Below are 22494 nucleotides of genomic sequence, written 5' to 3' on the forward strand. Positions count from 1 at the left end.
TCTTAACACCGAAGCTGCTTAAGCCTGCCATAAAAGCTTTGGACGGCACAAAAAGCTATCGTCCTCGTTAACCATTGCCTCACCCAAAGATAAATACCGTGGAGGCACGTTTCAACATTGCTGAAGCATCTGTGCGGAGCGCTTCAGCGGTGCATACGAGAGAATAACTTGGGAAGAACTGGAAAGGCAGTGGCCACTGTGTGAAAACATCTCCCACTCCCCCCCCCCCCCCCCGAAATGACGGAAGTCCTGAGCGAACGACAACATGCCCATAGATTAATGGGAGGTGCGAACACTGTATTTCAGTGAGAGTTTCTGTCCCTGGAGCTAGGGCATCCGTTTTGTGTCTGTGACTCACTGTGGTTTAACTCGCTCAAGCCTCTCTTCGTGGAGAAGCAGCCAACAACACCTAGCCTTGCAACTACCTACAAGGAAGCAGATCAAACTTAAAAATCAGCCAGATTCACTGTTTCAGGCCTTGCATGACTTAGCGGTAGCTTTGCCACTTTTTTACACTTCGAACTTTTATTTTTCTGATGGTGGTCATCGTAGCTTCATGCTGCGAGTGGTAGGCCACAATCTTATCGTTTCTGGTTGAAATGTTCTGACGAACATTCCACAGAGGAACTTCTGTACTCTGCCACCTGAGCCTTGGTTTAATTGAAAAGTCCTGCTTGAGACGGTTTTAAATACTCGCGGTGGCTGGTGATCTTCATATAGTCTGCTAGAACATGTTTGTCATGCGACAAACCTTTAGTAATGGCAATGCGAGATGGATTTGTTTAGTATGTGTAGCTTCTACACTTAAAATGTTGACAAATAATGATTTCTTGTAAATACTTACTTCATTCTCTCTGTGGTATTTTTTTTGTGATGCAACGCTGCACATTAATTTTTTCCTCTTGACTGTGGAAAAAATCTTTGTACTCGGCTGTGATTGGGGACAAGATTCTTGAAGTCAAGTTTAATAAATGTTCAGCCTGAGGATTTCTCGTAGCACCGATATTAGCATGTTCATCCATTAGGCTTGCCTCTAATGACGCCAAATATATGTGATGTATTAATGTAGTTTACCAGCAGCTTTGCAAGTTGAGAGTAAACTTTGCAAGTTGAAAGCAAATCAGCCACCGAGACAACCTTGTGACTTGTGCGCACTTTCACTGCAGTCTGAGAAGCTTAATACATTAAATTTGTTTAATTCGTTATTGGTGCTAAATTCATAATTGGCCATCACAAATATTCTGTAGAGTGTGGAAAAAAGGCTTCAAGCACAGTAGAACTTCCTATTCACAAGTAGAACAAGAGAGATAGCATGATGAGTCTCTCTTTGCATAGTTTCCTTTGGCCTTGGCTTTGCTTCTCATTTTACGCCACAGTTGTTGCTACTAGAAAAGGAACATATGTGTCCTTAACATTGGCTGTAAGTCATAAAATTGCAAACAAATTTAAGGAATTTCTGTGGGCTTTTGTAGGTACAAGCTTGACTGCTGACCCGAACGTGGCGGGATCGTAGCCTGGCCGCGGCTGCTGCATTTCTGATGGAGGCAAAATTGTTTGCGGCTTGTGTACTTCAATTTAGGTGCAGTTTAAAGAAACATAGGTGGTCGAAATTTGCGGAGCCTTCCACTACGACACCCCTCATAATCGTATAGATTAATATTCTATGCACAGATGCACTTCTAGCTGATTTAAGTGCATTGTCATCAAGGACTGCTATAACGAGTGTCTAGCCACTCCGGGTTAGACCTGACACCCTCAGTTCTGAACTGATTCACCACCTTCTGAGGGCACGTTCCTGAACATTAAGGACATGCCATGCCCTCTCAATCGCTGCAGGCTCCCCAAGGTGCTGCTGCCTCCAGCTCTGCTTCAAAGACGGCCGACTGCCAGCAGAGCCTCGCACATCGTGGTCACCTGGCAAACGAGCCAGTTAATTTGTACGTTGCTTCAGCATGGCTACTGCCGAATGGCTCACCTCATGGCCTGGAAGACTCTGAAAAAGACAGGCTAGGTCACGTAAACTAAACGCAGTTTGCACTAACAGCTTCTGTTCAGGTACTACCAGTTGGCTTTGCTTTATGAGGTTTCTCATGTCTGCATCTGCTAGTTGGCAGTGTCGACATGAGGACTTAGTTCGTTTCTTTATTCATGAAGTCAAAGCTTTTCCTAAGGGAATCTATTTAGTTTGTTTTAACTTTCAATGAGTGTGTAAAAAAACTCTCTCAGGCAGTAGAATAACTGCGGCATTCCAGAATTCTTGTTTAGATTGGTTAAGAGAAGTTGCTACTGGGGGAGTGTTGCAGTATGTGAATGTGCACAAGCTGCTAACCTACAGAGTAATGCATGAGACCCAGGTTATTGAGAGGTTCTTTTTATGGCAAGTTAGTTAATGTGTGATGTCTGTGATCCTACAAAGCAAATGGGTGTCCAATATGATGATCGTTTGAGAATGCTTTTTTTATACCGCACAATACTTTTGAATGAACTAGCGGGGGTTTTCCTTTATGCTGTTCAATACTCTGATATTTGTGGTGCATTAAATTTTCTCTGCTTAGAACTACAGTATATTCATTTTATTTGTAGCATCTCTTTATTGTCCACTCTGCTGCATTCTAATAAACTCTGTATCTTGAGTTTTGTATTTATTATTAACCTTTCTTTGTTCTGTGGGCTTTAATACTCGGACTGTGTGCTACTATATTATGGGAACAATGCACATAAATCTATCATATCCTTGCAAAGCAGTTCTCCTTGGTGTAAATGAAACGTTATTTTTAGGCTTGTGCAAATTTTCAAAATGCTTCGAATATTCGAACGAATAGTAGAGTATTTGAATTCACTTCGATTTGAATTTAAATATAGAATGTTTCTAAGTATTCGCCTTGCCGTTGACCTGCCTTGCCAGAGAAGTCGCATTCGTATGGAATGAAGAACAGCAAAAATCGTTCGACGAGCTGCGGCAACACCTTCAGAAGCCACCAGTCCTCGCACACTCTCATGATGACGCCCCGACAACAGTGCACACCGACGCTAGCAATGTCGGCTTGGGAGCTGTACTTGTGAAGTGGCAGGATGGCGCTGAACGAGTATTTGCTTACGCGAGCAGAACTTTTTCACTTGCGGAAGAAAACCATTCCACCACGGAAAAGAGTGACTTGTGGTAGTGTGGGCCGTTATGAAATTCCGCCCATATCTGTATGGCCGTCCTTTTAATGTTGTCAGCGGTCATCACTCCCTCTGCTGGCTTGCAAATTTAAAGGACCCTTTAGGACGGTTTGCGCGCTGGAGCCTGAAGCTTCAAGAAGTTGACATGACAGTGGTCTACAGATCGGGGAAGCGACACTCAGACGCCGATTGCTTTTCTCGTGCGCCATACGAACCTGCAACAGCAGATGATGACGATACAGTCTTTGTCAGGTTGTAAACACTGTTACTATCGCACAGCTGCAACGAGACGACCCGGAACTAGGACCCATATTTTGTTTTTTGGAAGGTCACGCTTCAACTGTTCCTAGACTGTTTGCGAGAGGGCTTTTGTCGTTTTGCTTGCGCAACGACGTCCTGTATAAAATGAACTTCACGTCACACGAAAACGGCTACTTACTCGTCGTGCCAACATCTCTAAGGAGTGAAGTATTACAGGCATGCCACGATGAACCAACATCCGGCCACTTGGGTTACACGCGTGCGCTGTGCTGAGTGAGGCAGAAATACTATTGGCCAAGACTGACGGTGACCGTTCAACACTATGTTCGGACGTTCCTTTATTGCCAGCGCAGTAAAGTCCCACCCGTAAAACCAGCAGGCCTCCTCCATCCTATTGACGTGCCTGTTTCTCCATTCGCTCAAGTCGGAATAGATCTTTTGGGCCCATTTCCCGCCTCATCGGCAGGTCGCAGATGAATTATAGTAGCCACCGACTACCTCACTCGTTACGCCAAAACCAGGCCTCTGGAAAGGGGCACGGCAAGTGAAGCAGCCCGATTTTTCGTTGAGAATGTGGTGCTGAGGCATGGCGCTCCTTCAGTGGTAATAACTGACAAGGGAACTGCATTCGCAGCCGAACTATTACGGACAGTTTTAAGACTTAGTGGCACATCCCACCGGCGAACAACAGCGTATCATTCGCAAGCGAATGGTCTTACGGAGCGTCTCAACAAGACACTTGCGGATATGCTCTGCATGTACGTCGATGTCGAGCATAAAAACTGGGACGAGATCTGGCCGCATGTCACGTTCGCCTATAATACGGCTTATCAAGAAACAAGAACGCCATTTCGCCTTCTTCATGGTCGTGAAGTCGCCATTACGCTGGATGCTATGCTGCCGCACGAGTGCAAAAAGGTTGAGACGGATGCTGATTATATCATCCAGCTTGCCGAAGAAGCCCGACAACTTGCACGCCTACGTATTAGTCGCCAGCAGGACTACGATTCAAGATGGTACAACCTTCGTCACCGTCTAGTCTCATACAAGCCAAGAGAGAAAGTTTGGATATGGACTCCTATTCGGCACCGTGGCCTCTTGGGAAAAAATGTCAAGACGGTACTTTGGGCCCTATAATGTTCTACGACGTCTCAGTGACATTAATTATGAGGTTGTTTCTGATACTGTGCACTAATCCTTAAGGCGTCGAAGGTGTGCTCCAGAAGTTGTGCACGTTGTTTGGATTAAACCTTATTTCTTTGAATGAACTCGTGCGTTTCCAATGAGTACAAACCACTTTGATCATAAAGCATTGGGACGATGCTTTCTTGAATGGGAGGCTAATGTCACGGCTAAAGGCTGGGCAAGAAGACGGAGGACTACGAAGTGATGAGCGTAGACAGCACCCACGGTTGCTCCAAGGAAGACGACGTCGAAGCGGCTGCTTTTTTGATCTGTTAATACAGACCTCGTTTCTCCTGGTCGCACCGTCCTCTATCCTATTATTTTCACGTCGCGACAATATGAACGGATAGATCTATATTTGTCCCCTTGTAACCGCCTGTAATAGTAGTTTCACTGCAATGTAGTGATGTTAAGCCGTGAAATCGCCTTGCTAGGGGAATTTAGCTTTGCCGCGAAGTCCTCCTTTAAATTTACAGGGGCCCTACAACACTGGTTAAGCATGGCCAGCTGACGCTGCTAATCGGTAGTCGAGGCAACCGAGAACATGTGAGCCTAATATTATTGCGCAGAACGTGACCTAGAATTCACAAATTCTCAATCGGATAAAAATTGCTCTCTTCTTTCAGCAAATGACGCCACTATGTCAAAAATCGCTCGTCACAGCCATTGTACCAGCCATTGGCTGATTGGAGCATGGTGGTTATTGGGGCCGCTGTGGGTAGCCACGTATTCAAAGAAAAGAAAAAGAATGCACAAGGTCACGACACACACCCGACATATTTTCTTTCCCTATGCTATCTCTCGCGGCTTTGCTTCAAGCGCTTTCGTCGAGACAAGAAGGGAGAATGAAGTTGTAGCATGTGGGAAATCGCAAAACTTCGTTCATACTGGACAGGCTCTAGAAGTTGTTGCAGCGGTTAATTCGCGAGGCAATAAGCTTCTTTAGTGAATCCATTCCATGGCTACTTGAAAAGTTGTTGAAAAACCCTTTAAATGAACACATGATCCTCAAATCGATTGAGCATTTTTTTAAGCTTAAAAGCTTGCTTTGTTGACTTATAGATTCTAACTGTAATGAATAATGTTACGTATTTTACAGGTTATCACTTGCATCCTACTGAAAGTCAAATCCTGCTACTTCTCTAAGTTGTCTCGACTTCATTTGAACGGGAAAGAAAACAAAGCACTTTTGCATAGAGGCCTTATGTATATTTTTAAAAAATTGTGCAGGACAGTTAGGTCATGATAAATATGCCCATTTTTCTTTATACATCGTATAGTCTATTTGATTCGAAATAATTAGACCAAAATCACTATTCGCTTCAAACCTAAAATTCACTATTCTCACCAGCCTAGTTATTTTTGATGTAACACCTTCTACGGAGGTACTCTTGGGCAAATTGTAGGCTACGAATGAATGCATGACTCATGCGCTAATGCGTGCAAAAAAAATTAGATGCCTTGTCTCTAGGTCCTAATTGCTGCCACCTCAATAATCTTCTGTTAAACAAGGCAACAAGAATTTCTTAGTGGCAGCTAACACTTCAAATAAGGAGGTGTGCATATGATTCTTATTAAAATTATGTACTTTATCCAACTTGTAGCAACACCCCTCATCTTCGCACTTCAGACCGAAGTTTTTCTAGACTCCGTTTGTAGTACGGCACGTGGAAATGAGAAATTTATCTGTGAACCCTCGTTTAATTGTGCTAATCGAGTGTACCGATTTATGTGTCGTGATATTAGAGAAAAAAAACCGTGCATTCCATTATTGTAACAGTTTCTTGGGACCGTCATGCAGTCAGACCTGGCCTGTTGAGTCAGACGCGTGTGGCCATCGGAATATTGGCATTTTTTTGCTGCCACTGTTAAGCATGGTGGCTTACAGCTTGCGCAATGGAACAACCAGATTGTCTGAGTGCATGTAGAGACTGATTTCTTTAGTGCTTTTAGCCGCTTAATGGAATTCACCACCTGCCCCGATGACCTGGCCTATAACGAGGGCTTACCGTAACTGCGTAGCTGAGCCAAACCCAGTTTAAAATTTGCACGTTCGCAAGAATTGTTCGTCCAAATTGCAGTTACTGAATTTAAAATTGATGTTATCACGTGCTTGCATCGGTGAAGAAAATACTCAAACTGGTGCAAATGGAACTGCATATTTTAACACCTGTGTCCCAGAAAATGAGACAACCTGTGCAATGAAACGATCGTCAAGCATAGTTGTCAGTTTTTGTCCGTAATCTTAATATCGATGGAGCATTTCTTCTATGCATGCATGGTCAACTATTGCAGTGTTATCGCTGGAATGTTCGATAATGTATATATACTTGCTGAACTCTTGTTGCTTGCATACATCGGAACAGCATAAGCAATGAAAGGTTCCAGAATATTTTGGCGTGACCTGTCGCCATAAGCGGCTATAAATGTATGCTTTAATAATATAAGAATAGCTGCACTCTAACGCCCCAAAACGACGTTATGATTATGAAGAACAGTGTAGTGGGGGCAAGTTGGACCAGTTGGATTATGTTCATAATTGAAAATTTTGTTGGAGTGCACCAAAGTACGAACACACAGAACGCTGTACTTGTCAGCCTCTTCTGTCCGTCCGTTTTTAGTGCGCTTCAACAAAATTTTCAAATATGAACGTAGTGGGGGCTTTGAAAATTTTGACCAGGTTCTTTAATGTGCTCCTAAAGCCAAATACATGAGCCTCGCACATGTTTGCATTAATTGAAAGTGCGGCCAATACCGTTGGTATTCGGTCCCGCGACCTCAGTGTTAACATTCGAGCGTAATCGTCACTACACCACCATAGTCTGCATGTGTTGATTTTGTGAAGGAATTTGACTAGAGCAGGAAAATACAGATGCACCTGTGACAATATTAGAAACTGTATATTAGTCAAAAATGCAGTTAAATGTACATACAGTTAAAGGCAGTTAAATGTACGTACAGTAAAATGTATGTGCATGACACTCCAGTGAGGTTACTACAGTAATCCCTTAACTCGAAGCCGTGAAACCCAGGGAAAATTTCGAGATAAGCAATATTTCTACTTAAGCAAAACGTCGAAAATATTTGCCCAGGTCACTGCAAAAGAAAAGCCAGTGTTTTTGGGAAAAGCCCCACTGCACGAGAGAGCTGCTGTAATAAGGGCACAAGAATTCGTAGGGAAAAAGAAATCATCACCGAGGACCAAAAAACTGTGTAATTCTCGTCTGTTTCGCATTCTTACTCAGTCCGAGAAAGGCAATTTACAGTTTCTGAACTCATCGTATGAGCCGTTGGTCGCCACCACTGCATTCGGCCTTGTTGCAGAGCAAGTGTAGTATGTTACGCGTTTCTGTCGTCGTAGTCACTTCTCGGGGCTCTTCCTCTTCTGCGTGGTCATCTGCATTGTTCAAGGCCATCTCAACGATATCTGCATCCGACAGCAGACTGGTAACGGGGACGTCCGCCTCGTTAGAAGCTTTGCTCAAAGCCTTCCAAAACCGTTTGCTTGTTTTTAAGCACTGTCGAGAGAATTGACAAGGGGGTGCCGAATTCTTTGGCGATGCACGACTTGCTTCGACATGCTTTTTTCACTTCCTTGATTAAAGCGACTTTTCTCTCCAACGTTAGCGATTTGTACTGCTTTGAGGGGCAGATCTTGGTTGATATTTGGAAGCATTCGTTGTTACAGACCAAGCACTGAATATTCGTCTCGCGCAGATTGCTGGAAACACAGACAACTACCTCGAACATGCAAAGGCTAGCTTACGTGCTGACGGTGCTGACGGCACGCTGCACACTGTGCAGGAGGCGTGCACAGGTGCACACACTTGATCATTCGCATAGTTGCTTGAGAAGGCGGATAGCAAACAGCTGCGACAGCGGGAATTTCAAATTCACCCTTCACGACCGCGTTTAGCACGTATAGTAAGAGCTAAGCATTTGCACAACGTCCTCGTTTCCTGTTGGGAGTGGTCTTTGCCTTCTTCCCTCCGGGTCAAGATTTGGAGATATACGCTGTCCCCTGCAAAAACCTTTCAAGAGGGGGCAAATACATGGGGCCTATGGTGGGCTGGTGAAAAGAGGTTTCGACTTGACCGAGATTTCGAGATATGCGAGTTCGAGTTAACGAGTGTTTACTGTACACCCAGATGTAACAAAATATCTCTTATGACGAAGTAAATAAAAATTGTCTTGCGATAGACATACTGTTAGAAATGAATTTCATAACGAACTTTCAGATATAGCAAACTTAGTTTTCCTGTAAGATGCAATTTTGTTATGATGAGATTTGAGTGGTTTTGTTCGCATGCAATGTAGGTAATGTATACTGCACACAGGCAGCACCTTTTACCCAAGTTAAAATGGCACTGTCCTATGGCTTGCTTCAGATGTTAAACGCCTTTTGAGCTCTGATCAGGTTAAAAGTAACGCATGCGCCTCATTGACCTGCTTGTTGCTGCAGGCACATGCAAGCAATACAGTCAGCCCTGCATCCAAGACCACCAGTACCCAATTAAGCGAAGTCCATGCTGTGGGCCAGCCCAGGAGCTTTTTTGGGACCCCCGCAGGGCCCCTGCCAACAGCTTCGCCTACTTCTCGTAAAAAGGGGTCCGGTAAAGAGAGGCTTCGCCAGGTGAGTGGCTCATAAATGTACCTTAATGAAACGAAAATAAATTGCTATGCACTCGATCTGTAGCACTCACCTGCAAAAACGAATGCGCACTTTCTCAAACCAAGGTGTCCCAGACCTAGAGCCTTTTCTTAGGGGAGGCCCCTTTTTTTGGGAATGTAAATAAATGGACACTATAGAGAAAAGCGATTTTTCGCATATTAAAGAAGTACGAATTTTACAGTCTCAAAAACGCCACTCTTGCTGCGACACGACGCTTGGTAAGTGAGACAACTCGCGAAAAGAAAATATGGGTAGAGATGCCGCAACAAAATTCATGCACCAGACCGGGGCGTTGTAGATCTCGAAGGCTTCTACTGGGTCCTACGTAGCTTCTAATAGGTAAAAATGAAGCACATTGTCATCTGCGAGTGCTATAAACCTAGCATACAAAGTTTCAGAATACTTATCTAGCCCATGTCTTGTAATTACAAAAAACACACTTGAAAATTTCTGACATCACCTGCCAAATTAAAAAATAATACAATCTTGATTTTCTCCACTAATAATGAACTTAGGTTAGTGAAACATATGGCATTAGAGTTCTTTGAGTGCAGTTTGTCAATATAAACCAAACTGTCGCTTCTCTTTAGTGTCTCTTTAAAATGAAATGTTTAGAGTTATGTTATATTTAGACTTAGTTATATTTAGACCTATGCATAGCATTTGTCAACATGAACTTCAAGTATTTAATCTTTCTCGTGCAACATGTAGGTTTCGAAACATTAATCAGTTTATTATGTTAGGAGCAACATCTTTTTTTCAGAACTGGAAGTTGCAGCAAATTGACAGGCAGTGTTTCAACAATGTGTAATTGGTACTGACTGAAAAAAAAAGAATGTTCAAAGTGCTCTTGAACAGAAGTTGTATTGCGAGCTAATCTTGATGTCATTTCCGATGGAGGTGGAAATGTTGTAGGCCCGTGTACTCGGATTTGGGTGCACGTTAAGGAACCCCAGGTGGTCGAAATTTCCGGAGCCCTCCACTACGGTGTTTCTCATAATCATATGGTGGTTTTGGGACGTTAAACCCTACATATCAATCAATCATCTTGATGTCGAATAGAGATCGGGTTTTTGAATTCAGCACCGCCTCCGTGCACCCGAACATGTGTGAAGCAGTCTACTCTTAGCTGAAAAAGCTAAAAGGTTGCAATTTCTGAAGTAATCATTCAGATTTCACAGGTTTGTGCTACAAATAGGCTGATGCAATTCTTTCTACCTTTTGTGAATCTTTTGCCACATTGCATGCTTCTTTAAAATTTTACATTTCCCGATTATTTTAAACTACTGGTCAAGCCAGCTTAGGCTTTGCAACAGTTTTGCAAGCTGGCTGTCCAGGCTTGCAGCTGTCTCAAACCTTTCCCATGCCGGATGAGGTTTGCTACACTTGCAGTAAAGCTTGACATGGTGTTAGAATCGCAGTTCTACAATGAAAAGCGCGGCTCTAGCAGAGGCCACGCTTAGTTGGTGTACTGTATTTCTGCTCCTAGATTCGGTGACAAGTTCAATTTCTACCATGGCGTCCCCGTTTCGACAAGGGGATGCCACGGCCGAGAAGGAACTTGTCACTAAATGTAGTACCAGAAATGCAGCATACATGAAAATACAGTATAACATAAAAGCACTGAGGCAGCTTTATATTTTTTTTCTTGAAGGCAGATGAACATGGACTTGCACCCTACACCGACATGTCAATCGCTGTGCTGTCTAGCTCGTGAGTGGGACTAAATCTACATTCTACTTTCATTGTGGAGGCGATCTCCAGTTGCTTCTATCATCTGTTTGGGGCCTCTCCGACCTACCAAAGTTATTTCAGACTGTAATGTAGATTGTTTATGTGCCTGTTTCACTTAAAGTCCTCCCACTGCAAGCTTTGAAACTGGTTTGCATGTTTTGCTCGTAAAATTCCAGAACTTGAGGTAGCAGGGACTTTACTTGGGCTTGTCTTTTGGTAGCTCTGTTTAGCACACAGCTTGTGTGCTAGGCTTTGTTGGATTGTTCACTTGTTGTTATTTCAGTTTAGTTGACAGGGCTTATCTTTGCGAACCGTGAAAATGCTCTAGGCATGTGATTCATAGTGCCATACCTATAAGACCAGGGCACGCTAATATGTAAACATACCCAGAGTACTTCTTGTTATGCTAGTTGGTAAAAACATGGCTGAAAAATAAGGAATGCAAGGCAGAATATGGCTTAGGTTTTACTTGTATAGAGTCGAACCTGCATATATTGAGATCTCGAAGATATTGCAACTATACTCTGTTTCAGAAGTTCCCTTCAGCACTGTGAAGGCTGCAGGGCCCCCTGCCAATAAGAAAGGCAATCAGCCTCTCTACATGTATTTATCCGCGCTGTGTCGGCTCATTGAATTGTCCTTCCACGCTCATTGCATGTAAGGTGGGTGGTTTATGAACTTTCAAAAATAAGTAATACTGTCAAACTGGCCATTACTCTTCCACTTCAGGAAGTTTGGCGTCTTAACTATATGATTTGTGGCTCTACGGAAGATCGGTAGACGCTCGTGCCAGCAGATATCTTCTCTTTGTGGCTCTCTGACGCTGTTCGTGGCTCTGGTATGACTGCTTCACTTTCAACGTGTTCCTTCTAGTCTCTCGCTGCAATGTTTCTTGTCTATCTTTTTTTGTTTCACCGAAAGAGCATCTGACACGCGCGGAACGCTGTGCGAGGTCGCATGTCTGATATTTGGCGATGCAGTGTTTTTCGCCTGGCGGCACAGCCCTGGCATCGGCGCGTTAGGCTTATCAGATATGGCTACACAAGCAGCATATCTCGCTAATAACGACAAAATGTACCTGATGCTTCATCCTCAGAGTAAGATCAAACAAATCGATGGCTCATTTGACCATTTATTTGTTGCTGTCAGTGCGGTGGGCGTTTAGCAAGTGCAAGTTCAAATCAAGCGGGCGCTGCCATGTTGAATTGTAACCATAGTTACTGCCGGTAGCTGACACAAAAAATTAGATGTTCAGGAAATAAATGCGTTGAAGAAACACGTCGCACACACCAAGCAAATGTCAATTTTAGACAACCCTGCCAATTTGAAGGCACTTGTATGAGGAGCTACGTTTTGCTACGCAAGCGTGTGACTTTCTTACACCCCGTAGCTTTGGTAGTGCTGAACCAAAGTGGTGTAACAGAGTATAGTTCAATATATCGTATGATTCAATAGAGAACTTTAAAAAGGGTCAGCTATATTTTCAGTGCGCAAGCTTATTTTACCGCACTGCTTTATGTTAATGCAAGAAAGGTAGGTTTACAGCAGTGTGTGAGGACTCTTTAAACTCTTATTTTTAGTGTTCAGTAGTTACATGTCCAGGTTATATATGAAAGCAAGGGTCATGTGCAAAAGTAATACAGCATCTATGTAAATAGCACCACTACCTACATGTGCAGCTATGTGAGCTCTTTTGGCGCCAAAAAGCCATTAGTCTGCCTCGGCCTGAATTTCGGCCTTGTTCTGTTGGCATCGCTGAATGTCACTTTTCGGCTTGCTACAATTTCGCATGTGGCATATGTTGTCTCATAGCATAACATGTGTTTAGTAACTCAGCCCTGCATTCTTTTTCGTGTGCACTTTCAGTTCTGGGCACAGGCCTTGGAAAAACCTGACACAGCACTTCTCTTGTCACCCAGCCGGCAACGACCACAGGTGGGTTTCTGCTCCTTGTGCCGTTGCTCTAAGGTTTTGGAAACATTTTGCAGTACAGTATCGTCGGGAGAGTGCAACGCTGTTTGCATTATGCTTCCGTGTTTGGGGCTTACGTACCAGTGCCTTGAAGAACTGTTTATTTTTCACAGCAACCAGTTCTAGGTACAATAAAATGAAGTTTATTGGACCACATTTGAGAGTACTCAACGTTGTTGGCCAGGCAATAAAGAGCACGCTTCTTGAAGTCATCATTGTACTTACTCAATCTCATTGTCGACTCTAATGTAGGTCGACCTTTTACAATTGCTCTGCATAACACACCCACAAAAGAAAATCGTGAGCGCATTCAATAGACATTTATGTACCATGTCGCTGAAGAAAAACTGGGATTTCAGTTTAGAATGGTGGCTTCATGGCAGCACCTCAGACCTGTACAGACAAGCTAGCTTTAGGGCAATTGGCAGGGATTATCTGTAGAAAAGCTTCTGCGAATCATTGCTTAAAGTACTGCTTGCATGCAAGGAAATGTAATATATTTCACAGGTACGTCCGGAAGATAAACTTAATGTTGTAACCATGCCACAGCATGCCCGATTTCTTGTTAATTTAGGTTTCGGTTGTAAGTCTACCATGGAAACTAAACATATTTTGGTTTCGATTGAAGTCAACTGCCCACAATGGATTTCAGATTTAGATAAAATGGGTATATCTACAATGGTATAAATACGGTGCTAGATAGGGGAAGGGGAAGAGATGCAGGTAAGGTGGGCATCGGGGTTTTTCGTGCCAGTGCAAAGGAGGCAATCAAAAGCGAGCAGCTAAGCTAAAACTGGGCTCTCCACATGGCCGATAACAAAGGCAGCTGGCGTTCCCCTTATCTTGCAGATAACATGAAATGATTGCCAAAGCTGGGCAAAATGACTGGCTACTAAATGTGTGTTGTCTCCACACACATGCTCAATATTGGAGGGGACACGACCGAAAGGTAGAGACATTGTGTATAGGCACTTGAGCTGCCTGTGCAGTTTATAAGCACTACGAAATTCTTTCAACAGCAAGTGTTTCACTTTTTGTTTCTGTATACGTTGCTCGGAACGGTGGCTTGACTGTAAAAGGAAAGTTTGGGGTGCCTACACCATAGGTCGGTAAAACAAAAGTGGAACTCACTCACTCGCTCCAAATATACATTTTGTGTTTTGCACTCACTCGGACCCAGACTCTCCAAAATATTGCGCCCCGATTCGTAGCTTGATCTGTGTCTGAGTGAGTCCAAGTGACTCGACTTATGAGTGAGTTCGCCGACCTATGGTCTACACCACCATGCGCTTCTTCAAATCTGTGCCTACAATTTTTCTTTCCTCAGGTGGCTGATGGTGGTAGAGCTGATAAGAAGACAAGCAAGTGCTCGTCAACAAATATTAAAGGTAAGCTGCACACCTCTGTCAAAATATGCCGCTGTGAAGTGCAGGTTGAAAGAGAGTATGGTTTCGCTTAAATACTGTACGACATTGTAGAAAATAAAGGTGTTAGATAAGGGAAGCAGCATGGAAGGCAACCCCGTGGCAGGCTGGCAAAAAGGCAGAGCAAGGAGAGAACGTGCAGAGGGCGAACACATAAACCGAGCTTCGGCGAGACTGCTCTCCTGTGTTTATTGCAGGTAGTTTTATGGAGGGGAAAGAAGGGTGATAGGCGAGCGAGGCATGGGCAACATGAGTGGCATGCCTTCACTGGGTTGGTAGCAGGAAAAGGGCATAGTGGAGGCCTATCTCTACCCAGTGTCATGGACAGTGTACTTGCATGACACCAGGGGTCTCATGACACAACAAAAGGGATTTTTACAAACTAAAAGTATATCAATTACGATGCCACATGGTTTGGATGAACAAAAGGAAATGCAGTCGGTAAAGATGGCACACTTTGTTGGCCAAAATTGTGCCCAATGAGAGAAACCAATGCTCAAAGTGCAATGAAAACAGCAGGGATAGACGCCAGTCACCTGAAATCTGAAAATCCGTCATTTCTTGCTCATCAGTGTAAAACTTTCTGTGTTTTTGCAGAGGAGTGGAAACATTCAGAGACATTCGCAACCTGAGCAGGCCAGTACCTACCTGTGTAACAGGTCGTTGCATAAAAATGAAGGGCTTGTGGCTTTACACTCTCAGAAAACATAGTCTTGATGTTTGAAACTGAAAATAGAAGCGAACCTTTCTTGATGGTCTAGTGGCTAAGGCACTCTGCTGTTGACCTGCAGGTCAGAGGAACGAATTCCGGCCACGGCCGCCGTATTTTCGATGAAAGCGAAAATGTTTCTAGCCTGTGTGCTTAGATTCAGGTGCACGTTGAGAACCTCTGGTGGTCGAAATTTCTGGAGCCCTTCACTAGGGCTTCTCTCATAATCATGCGGTGGTTTGTTTTTGGACATTAAATTCCTACAAGTGGGCAATAAAAAAAATCGCCACCATATCCACAAAGTGAGTCACCTTACAGGAGCTTACTTGGTGGTGCATGGGGCGTTTCTTGGCAAGACCATTTCTGTAGGAATGCTTGTTAACGAGCCAGCGCGTGATGGGTACGCTGAAGGCAGCATTGTCGGGCACGTTAACCACCTGTTCCTTTATGCTATACTGGCCGCTGGCTACAGTCGAATTCCTAACGCTCGTAAATAGCAGATGTGGAGCTATCTGGCGTTTTTCAATGAGGTTGAGAGCAGGCAAGTGTTTTTTTCTTTCCTTCCAGTTCGGAGGCTGCGCGAGTTTGCACGCGACCAGACCAAACACCGCTGACACCCTCCTTTTTTCCTCTCTTTAACATTCGTTTCTCTCCTCCACTACTCATCTCCCGTGTGGTGTTGTTTAGGTAACCTCCTGAGAGAGAGACAGTTATGACGCCACGCTTTTCTCTTTACCCTTCTTTCTTACAAAGCCACTTTGTGGAGAAGAGTGGGCAGGTTATTGAAAACCGAAGCCTTGGGTGGCAGCTTGCCATCTAGTGAGCATTTTGGAATTGCCGGAGAGGCAACCTTAAGCGGCGACCGCAGAAGTGCACACACTGGCAACACTAGTGTACACGCCGGCAGCCGCCGTACATCAAGCCGTCAGCAAAAGGAGCAAGCTGCTAATAAAGCGAAATGTGTCCTCCAATACTCCAACGCCTACAACACTGCTCAAGGGGGGAGGCTACCACAGAAGGGGAACTTTTTTGTTTGTTGAGATCTCCCAACGAAATTTCAGGGTAGTCTAATTTTACAGCCATTTGAATAACCACAAAATTTCATGCATTTAGGTTCGCTGGTTCCCAAATTACAGCCATTTATTAGGGTAGTGCGCAAAGGTTTTTCAGTCAGGCGCCTGTGAATTTAATCAATGGGCTAGCGCCGTGAAATTCACTGTGATGATTTTTGGATGCATGCATTACACTATGACAGAGAACTTTTTTTCAAATTCCTTGCAGAAAATTTTTAGCAGAGCAACAAATTTGGTGTTTGCCATTGAGGTTTTAGCAATGAAATTTTAATTATCATAAATTACAGATGCAACAAATTTAAAAAGCTGTTCTGTCACAGTTTTGGCTATTTATTAGGGTACATAATAAAACAAATCTGATAGAAATGAGATGAACGGTTGAAGAGATATTGCCAGACAAAACAGCCTCTCTGGCCAAAACAAGTCATTTTGAGAAAACGGGCTTTGAAAGTTTCGAACTCGTATTTTGGTCTAAAATTACCCTACAAAGTAGCTAGAAATGTTTTTTAGGACTCTTTTCCTCTTCCGCTTTTCCTGCTTGTGTTGCAGCCGTTCCTGAGCCTTTTTCACAAGGAAAGGGTCTTTCTCCGCTGCCCATTGGTTGCCGGTATAGCGCTGAGGTTTGGTTGCAAAGCAACACGTTCGCTTTCTTCCGCAGCTAACTCCTCGCATGTCCAAGAACCTGTTGGCACAGTCGATGACGCCGTTGCACAGTTGACGACGCTGTTGCACTGTTCGAGGCCGTAATCGCTGCAGTTAGAGAGCGCAACTCGTCAGGCGCACTTGAGCACGAAACCCCAACACCAGCCTCACTTGTGACGACGGAGCGTTTCGCGGATGGTGTGGCAACGTCGACGTCATGATAAGCATCAATGCAGTCATCGTCTTGAAAAGACGAAGAAGAAGCTGCTCAGCATCTATGCGACTGTAGCCCAGCATTGGCGCGTGAACTAGCCTCACCATGCAAACGAGCCTCATTGGACGTTTTCTTGAACAGAACGCGTGCAGAATCTCAAACTTTGCCCAGCTCACTCTTAGCGACAGAACAACAATCAGCGTCCCGTGAAGAAAGTGAAAGATCATCTCATAAAGGCGGTAAAAGATTTAAGAGCACATGTGAGAACCGAGCGAAATGATGGCAAATGGGACACACAATGCACGCCCAGAGAACAGGGGTGCTTGCAAGGTCGCGCCGAGCAAGCACCACTGTTCTCTGTGTGTGCTTTGTTTTGCAATTTTTCGATTTTGAAAGAGCACGTCCCTCTTAAGGCATTCCTTGTGAACAACTTCAGGTCCTGCATGGTTTCACTGAGAGCTTGCACTGCCATCTGACATGCATAGCCGCGTAGTCTGAAGTGCCGAGGCGCTCTAGTGCTTTGTGTGGAACTATCGCTGTAGAAGTTTCACGAGCCCACATCTGCATCCAGACACTTGTTGAGCTTCTATTTCTCATGAAGTCATTGAAGGTGTTAACGACGGCAGTCAGTCGGTCGCTGGTTCTTGATGTCTAGATGGGCTAGTTGTCTGGCTTCTCAGGCACGCTGAAGGTACATGGTGATGCCAAGCTTTTCTTCGTCGGTGATGTTGGGTGGTATGACATCGAGCATGATTGTGAGACTATTATCATGAGACATTTTGAAAGGAACCATCTGGGTGGTTTCTTATAGTGCCGTGTTGCAGCCAAAAGTTGCACGGGTTCAGAGTGTCCCAATTTATGTATTCGACGTTGACTTACATTACTACCGTCTTGACAGCTTTCTACGGCAATGCAAAAATTAAGAGTTGGTAGAGCTTTGCTGTCGTTGAGTTTTTCTTTTTAGTCTGTGTGTGTGCATTGTTTTAAGACTTCAACTTTTCCTGTGAACCTGCGGCACGTTCTGTACAGGTCTGGCTTTTTTGGTGATATTAACGCGAATTAAGTGCACTCAATTAGGCTTTCTTCTAGTATTACGTTGGTGGCACGAAAGAAAAAAGTAGCCTTTCATTCTTTTGTAGCACAAAGGTACAAGAAAAGCTGTCCGCATTTCTCGAATATGCCTCTATATTGAACTAGTTATTTCAGAGTGTCGTGCTCTAGCTAGGAGTGGTCAGATGTGCCTTGGACATTGTAGAACAACATAGTTCTTCTCACATAGTTACTGAGGCATCCTTTTTGACACGTCAGCTGGGGCTTGCATGGGGTGGGGAGTCCTGTTTGTTTGCAGCTCAAGACGTGGTGACAGCTCTGCTCTTGCAGCTCTTGATTGCTCTGTCTAGTGACAGCCTATGTGTCTCTGGCACGTGTTTTGCAGTGGGGATTGTGAGCAAGTTCTGTACGGTTTAAAATCGCTGTTATTGAAAGTTCTGCAGCAGAGGAAAAATTCATACTTGTCCCAGATTTGAACCCGGGACTACCTTTCGAGGACTATCGCTCTTAATATCTGAGCCCGCAAGGAATCTAGTAGATATCGGCCTTAGGGTAAATTAAAAGCCGTTAGCACGGGATGCAGACATTCTAATTTTGCATCCCAGAGTTATGAGTTGACTATTGATTTTCGCTGATGCAATCAGTACCACTGGTCAGCATAGATAACAGCATTTTCACTTTCGCTCGGTAGTGAAGTGTAAATTAGTAGAACAGAATTGCTTCATATTTGCTTCATATGTCCACTGTGTGTACGGAGGGCCAGAATTTTAGAAGCTAATGGGTGCAATATGAGAATTCTCTTGTAAGCACATTGCCTGTAAGCATTTTGTGCTTCCTGTCAGCTGAGCCTGTTCATGATGGCCATCTGCAGGCCGTGCAGCTGCACTGACAAAAGACCAGTGTCGATCGCCGTTTACACTGGTCCAGCCTAAGGAAATCACCGGCTGCCAGGTTTCACGGTTAGCGCGTCTCGTCAAATCGTCTGTGCGGACAGGTGCCAGCAATGAGTCTGAGCAAGCGCGAGCGCTTCCACAGAGTAAGCAGTTATTGTCGTTGTCCCTAACACGTTGTGGTGGCTTAGTGGTGTAAGCACGACGGTGCCATTTTAACTCTTAAAAGGAACACTTGAATGAAACAGTGAAGTGGTCTGGAATAATAAAATTCAAGGACTCTGTAATGTCACGAGTATTGCGTTCGTAAGTTCAACATTAGGGGAAGAAAGCGAAGTAGAAGTGTCGTATGCAAATTTCTCGCTGAAGCCTCCGCCCGTAACTTCACCGATTTCAAAACGATTAACAGCTATGCAGGACCGAGTGATGGTGTTTGGTGTGGAAATGGCAAGGCAGTTCCTGCACCTTCACTTTCGTTTCATGCTTTTTCTCACTTGCGATGCGTGGCCTCATGATCAAGTGGTGTCTTCAGGAATGTGGAATTGTACTTTACTGATACAGTAAACTCCTTTTTAATGAAACCTGAAGGGACCAGGAAAATGTGTTTCCTTTAAGAGGAGTTTTGTTTATTGAGAGATGAACAAGGTTATAATATTGAAGTACAAAAACAAACATATTACCGGCAGTTGTTTCAATTAAGCAGCAATTTCATTTAAAAGAGTTTCGTGTGAAAAATAGTCTTTCTTTAGTGTCCCTCTAAGCTGGGGTGAAACCTTAGAAATGAGTTAGAAAATTTGGCTGTAATGTAGTAATATAAGCTATGGCTATGAAATTTGCAAGGAATCATAAAGACAGATGCAGCTTGGCACAGGGGCTCAAAATCATTTCATCTTGTATTTTTTATTTTTATTTTTTCTACATAGCAAATTTTCAAAAAAATAAGCTATCTGCAGAGCATTGCAAAGTTGCAACAGTGTAACCTAAACACTGCACAACAAAAGCTTGATTTATGTTTTTGCATATCTTATTGCATGAAAACTGCCACTTAGGAATGTCATTTTTTGTATACTAAAATTCAAATGCACGTATGCTACAGATTCTAGTTGCAGAGGAAAAAGTTGCAGTAAGGAGGGCGTGCAGATTCTAGTTGCATCTATCTAAATGACTCAACACACATTAGAATTTTGTTTGCCTATGCTCTATATAGTACCTGAAAAAAGGTACACAAGCCTCTGAAATCCTTTTGAGAGAAATGCAGAGACCACACGAAAATACATGCTCATTTCTCATCAACATTTCCAAGCCCAAAAGTAAAAGTTATTTTTGAAAAAGTGAGTACCTAAGTGGGATAAATTTTTTGAAAGCTAAAGAAATTTTCCATCAGGTGATGGCAAAATCGAATTTTTCTACTGAACAAAGTCTCTCTGCACCATCGAGTGGAAGACTGTTTTAGACACAAGTTGCTTTAGTTAGTATGGTATATTTCCGTGAATATGAATTTTCGTGGGCTTATATCGAGCCCATTTGTTATGTATAAGGTGGAACTTCGACTGTATGTCAGCTGGTTTGGCGACCACCCGCATTTTACATCGAATCTGTTTGATCCCAGCAAAATTCTCATAGAAGCAATGTAAATAACCCTTGGTTATATAACACAGTTTTATGCGGACCCCGCAGTTTTTGACGAATTTCAGTTTCCATCCGAAAGAATACTAGTACCAAACGTCGTCGAAACATTCAAGAGTGCAAAACATAAGCTTGTGTTCCCTCTGGCTGGAGTAGTTACCTACAAGCTATAGCCACAAAGAGTAGCTTCAGCTGGCCGAAGAGCTGATATTTTTCTCGTTTTCAATCCGTAGAAACTTGCTTTGCTCGACATACAGCTGATCTCTTTGCTTTGTCGCAGTCACAGGCTCGCGCATGCATAAGGGGGTGACACAGCTGTTTTCACAGTGCAAAATTACTGTCACTTGATGTCCATCTTCGTGATAATAGCGAGAGATCACTAGTTGTAATTTACAAGCCAACAAATTGCAATGCGCACAGCTCAGTCGTGCACGAAGGCATTATACGCGAACTCATGGTCTGTCGCCATTATGTGATAGCAATGACACTGCGACTCTTCTGATGGGAGGCTGTGGACAACACTGTTTCAGTTTCGTTTTCTCGCACTGGCTTATACAAGTTTGATAATACGACGCCTGGATTATACAAGTATTGCATTTTCGCATGGTCCCCGAAAGTTGTATAACGGTGGTTCCACTGCACCAGACTATTATTTTTAAATGATTCACTAGAATTTCATGGGATCATGTTTTTGATAAACTGGCTACTGATAGGTGGTATAGTTTAGCATGTAACGCAAGATCATCTCTTATCTGACAACCACTTGCGATCATGATAGAAACTGATATCGCTAAAAGGGCTAGTATCTTCCAAGTGGTCTCGATCGTCAAAGTGATCTCTGTGGTCTCTGTTGCTGGTTGTCGAGGTGTATAAATCGGCCAATTCCGCCTAATGCCGAGGCTAAGTTTAAAAAAACATTGCTGAAGAAAAAGGATATGTGCCCAGTCAAAGCTCTCGTAACTGTAACACACAGAGTTTACTGCAAATTTCTTGCTGAGTGCATTGCTACAACAAGCTTTATATATCTGACCAAGTTTTTGGAGCAGCTTCGGTCCCCCATCGCTCGGCTACTAATGCCTAAAAATTCACAAGTTGATCATATTCCATGACAAAATTAACAAGTTGAGCAGTAAGGAGGGCGTGCAGCGATTAGAATGGAAAGGTGGGCTAGTTGGTTTCATAATTGTTCAGCCAACTGGGAGTGTGGGAGGAACACACACACACAAAGCAAAGAGGAGGCACGCAGCATGAACGCTCGTGCTGTGTGCCTCCTCTTTGCTTCGTCTGTGTCTTCCTCTCACGCTCACAGTTCGCTGAACAATTATGAGCAGTGATTAGTTTGAAATTTGCCTTCTTTCAGCTGCGCAAAGTGATGCATTGCCATTGTCAGCTTGAAAAACTCGAACGTGGTAAGGTTCTCACAATGTTCTGGCATCAAGGGTGTAAATTGTAGATATCACACCCTTAGAGTATCCAGATTTATCTGCGATATCTAAACATTCGTCGCTCTCTACAGGTATTCCTGCCAGTCCTTTGTCTTATTACTGCCGGCAACGAATTACCGACATTCAGGCTAAAGGAATCTCGAGCAAAAAGGGGTCAGAGCTGCCACAGCACATAAAGCCATCTATACCACTGGCGGAGCATAACGACTCAGAGCGGAAGCCAGCACGCCCATTGCCTGTAGATGCACTTCCAACAGGTACGCAGACGTTTTGTTCATGCTTCTTGACATCAATAATGCATGGTAGGTACCCTGTTTATAAGAGATACCTCGTATAAAAGGCGTAAATCGCTGTCTAGAGCATGCCTTATAAAGGTGTTCATCTGTATATTCAAATCATTGCAGCCACATAATGTCTAACTGAAGCACGCCCC

General features: G+C 43.7%; 1 protein-coding gene across 2 annotated transcripts; it reads left to right on the top strand.

Moving 5' to 3' along the window:
- The first annotated feature begins 1889 nt into the window (after window positions 1-1889).
- On the top strand, window positions 1890-22290 carry LOC142784645 (uncharacterized). 2 transcript variants are annotated; one of them, XM_075883074.1, is made up of 5 exons: window positions 1890-2016; window positions 9074-9244; window positions 12884-12952; window positions 14316-14376; window positions 22133-22290. In XM_075883074.1, the coding sequence occupies exons 2-5, from the start codon at window positions 9138-9140 to the stop codon at window positions 22235-22237; spliced, it is 342 nt and encodes a 113-aa protein (XP_075739189.1). In that variant the 5' UTR covers window positions 1890-2016; window positions 9074-9137; the 3' UTR covers window positions 22238-22290. The 2 variants fall into 2 exon arrangements, with proteins under 2 accessions (XP_075739189.1, XP_075739190.1); XM_075883075.1 differs by lacking the exon at window positions 22133-22290 and adding an exon at window positions 18972-19077.
- Window positions 22291-22494: the final 204 nt, after the last annotated feature.

Source organism: Rhipicephalus microplus, unplaced genomic scaffold (assembly GCF_043290135.1).
Source record: "Rhipicephalus microplus isolate Deutch F79 unplaced genomic scaffold, USDA_Rmic scaffold_15, whole genome shotgun sequence".
NCBI lineage: Eukaryota > Metazoa > Arthropoda > Arachnida > Ixodida > Ixodidae > Rhipicephalus > Rhipicephalus microplus.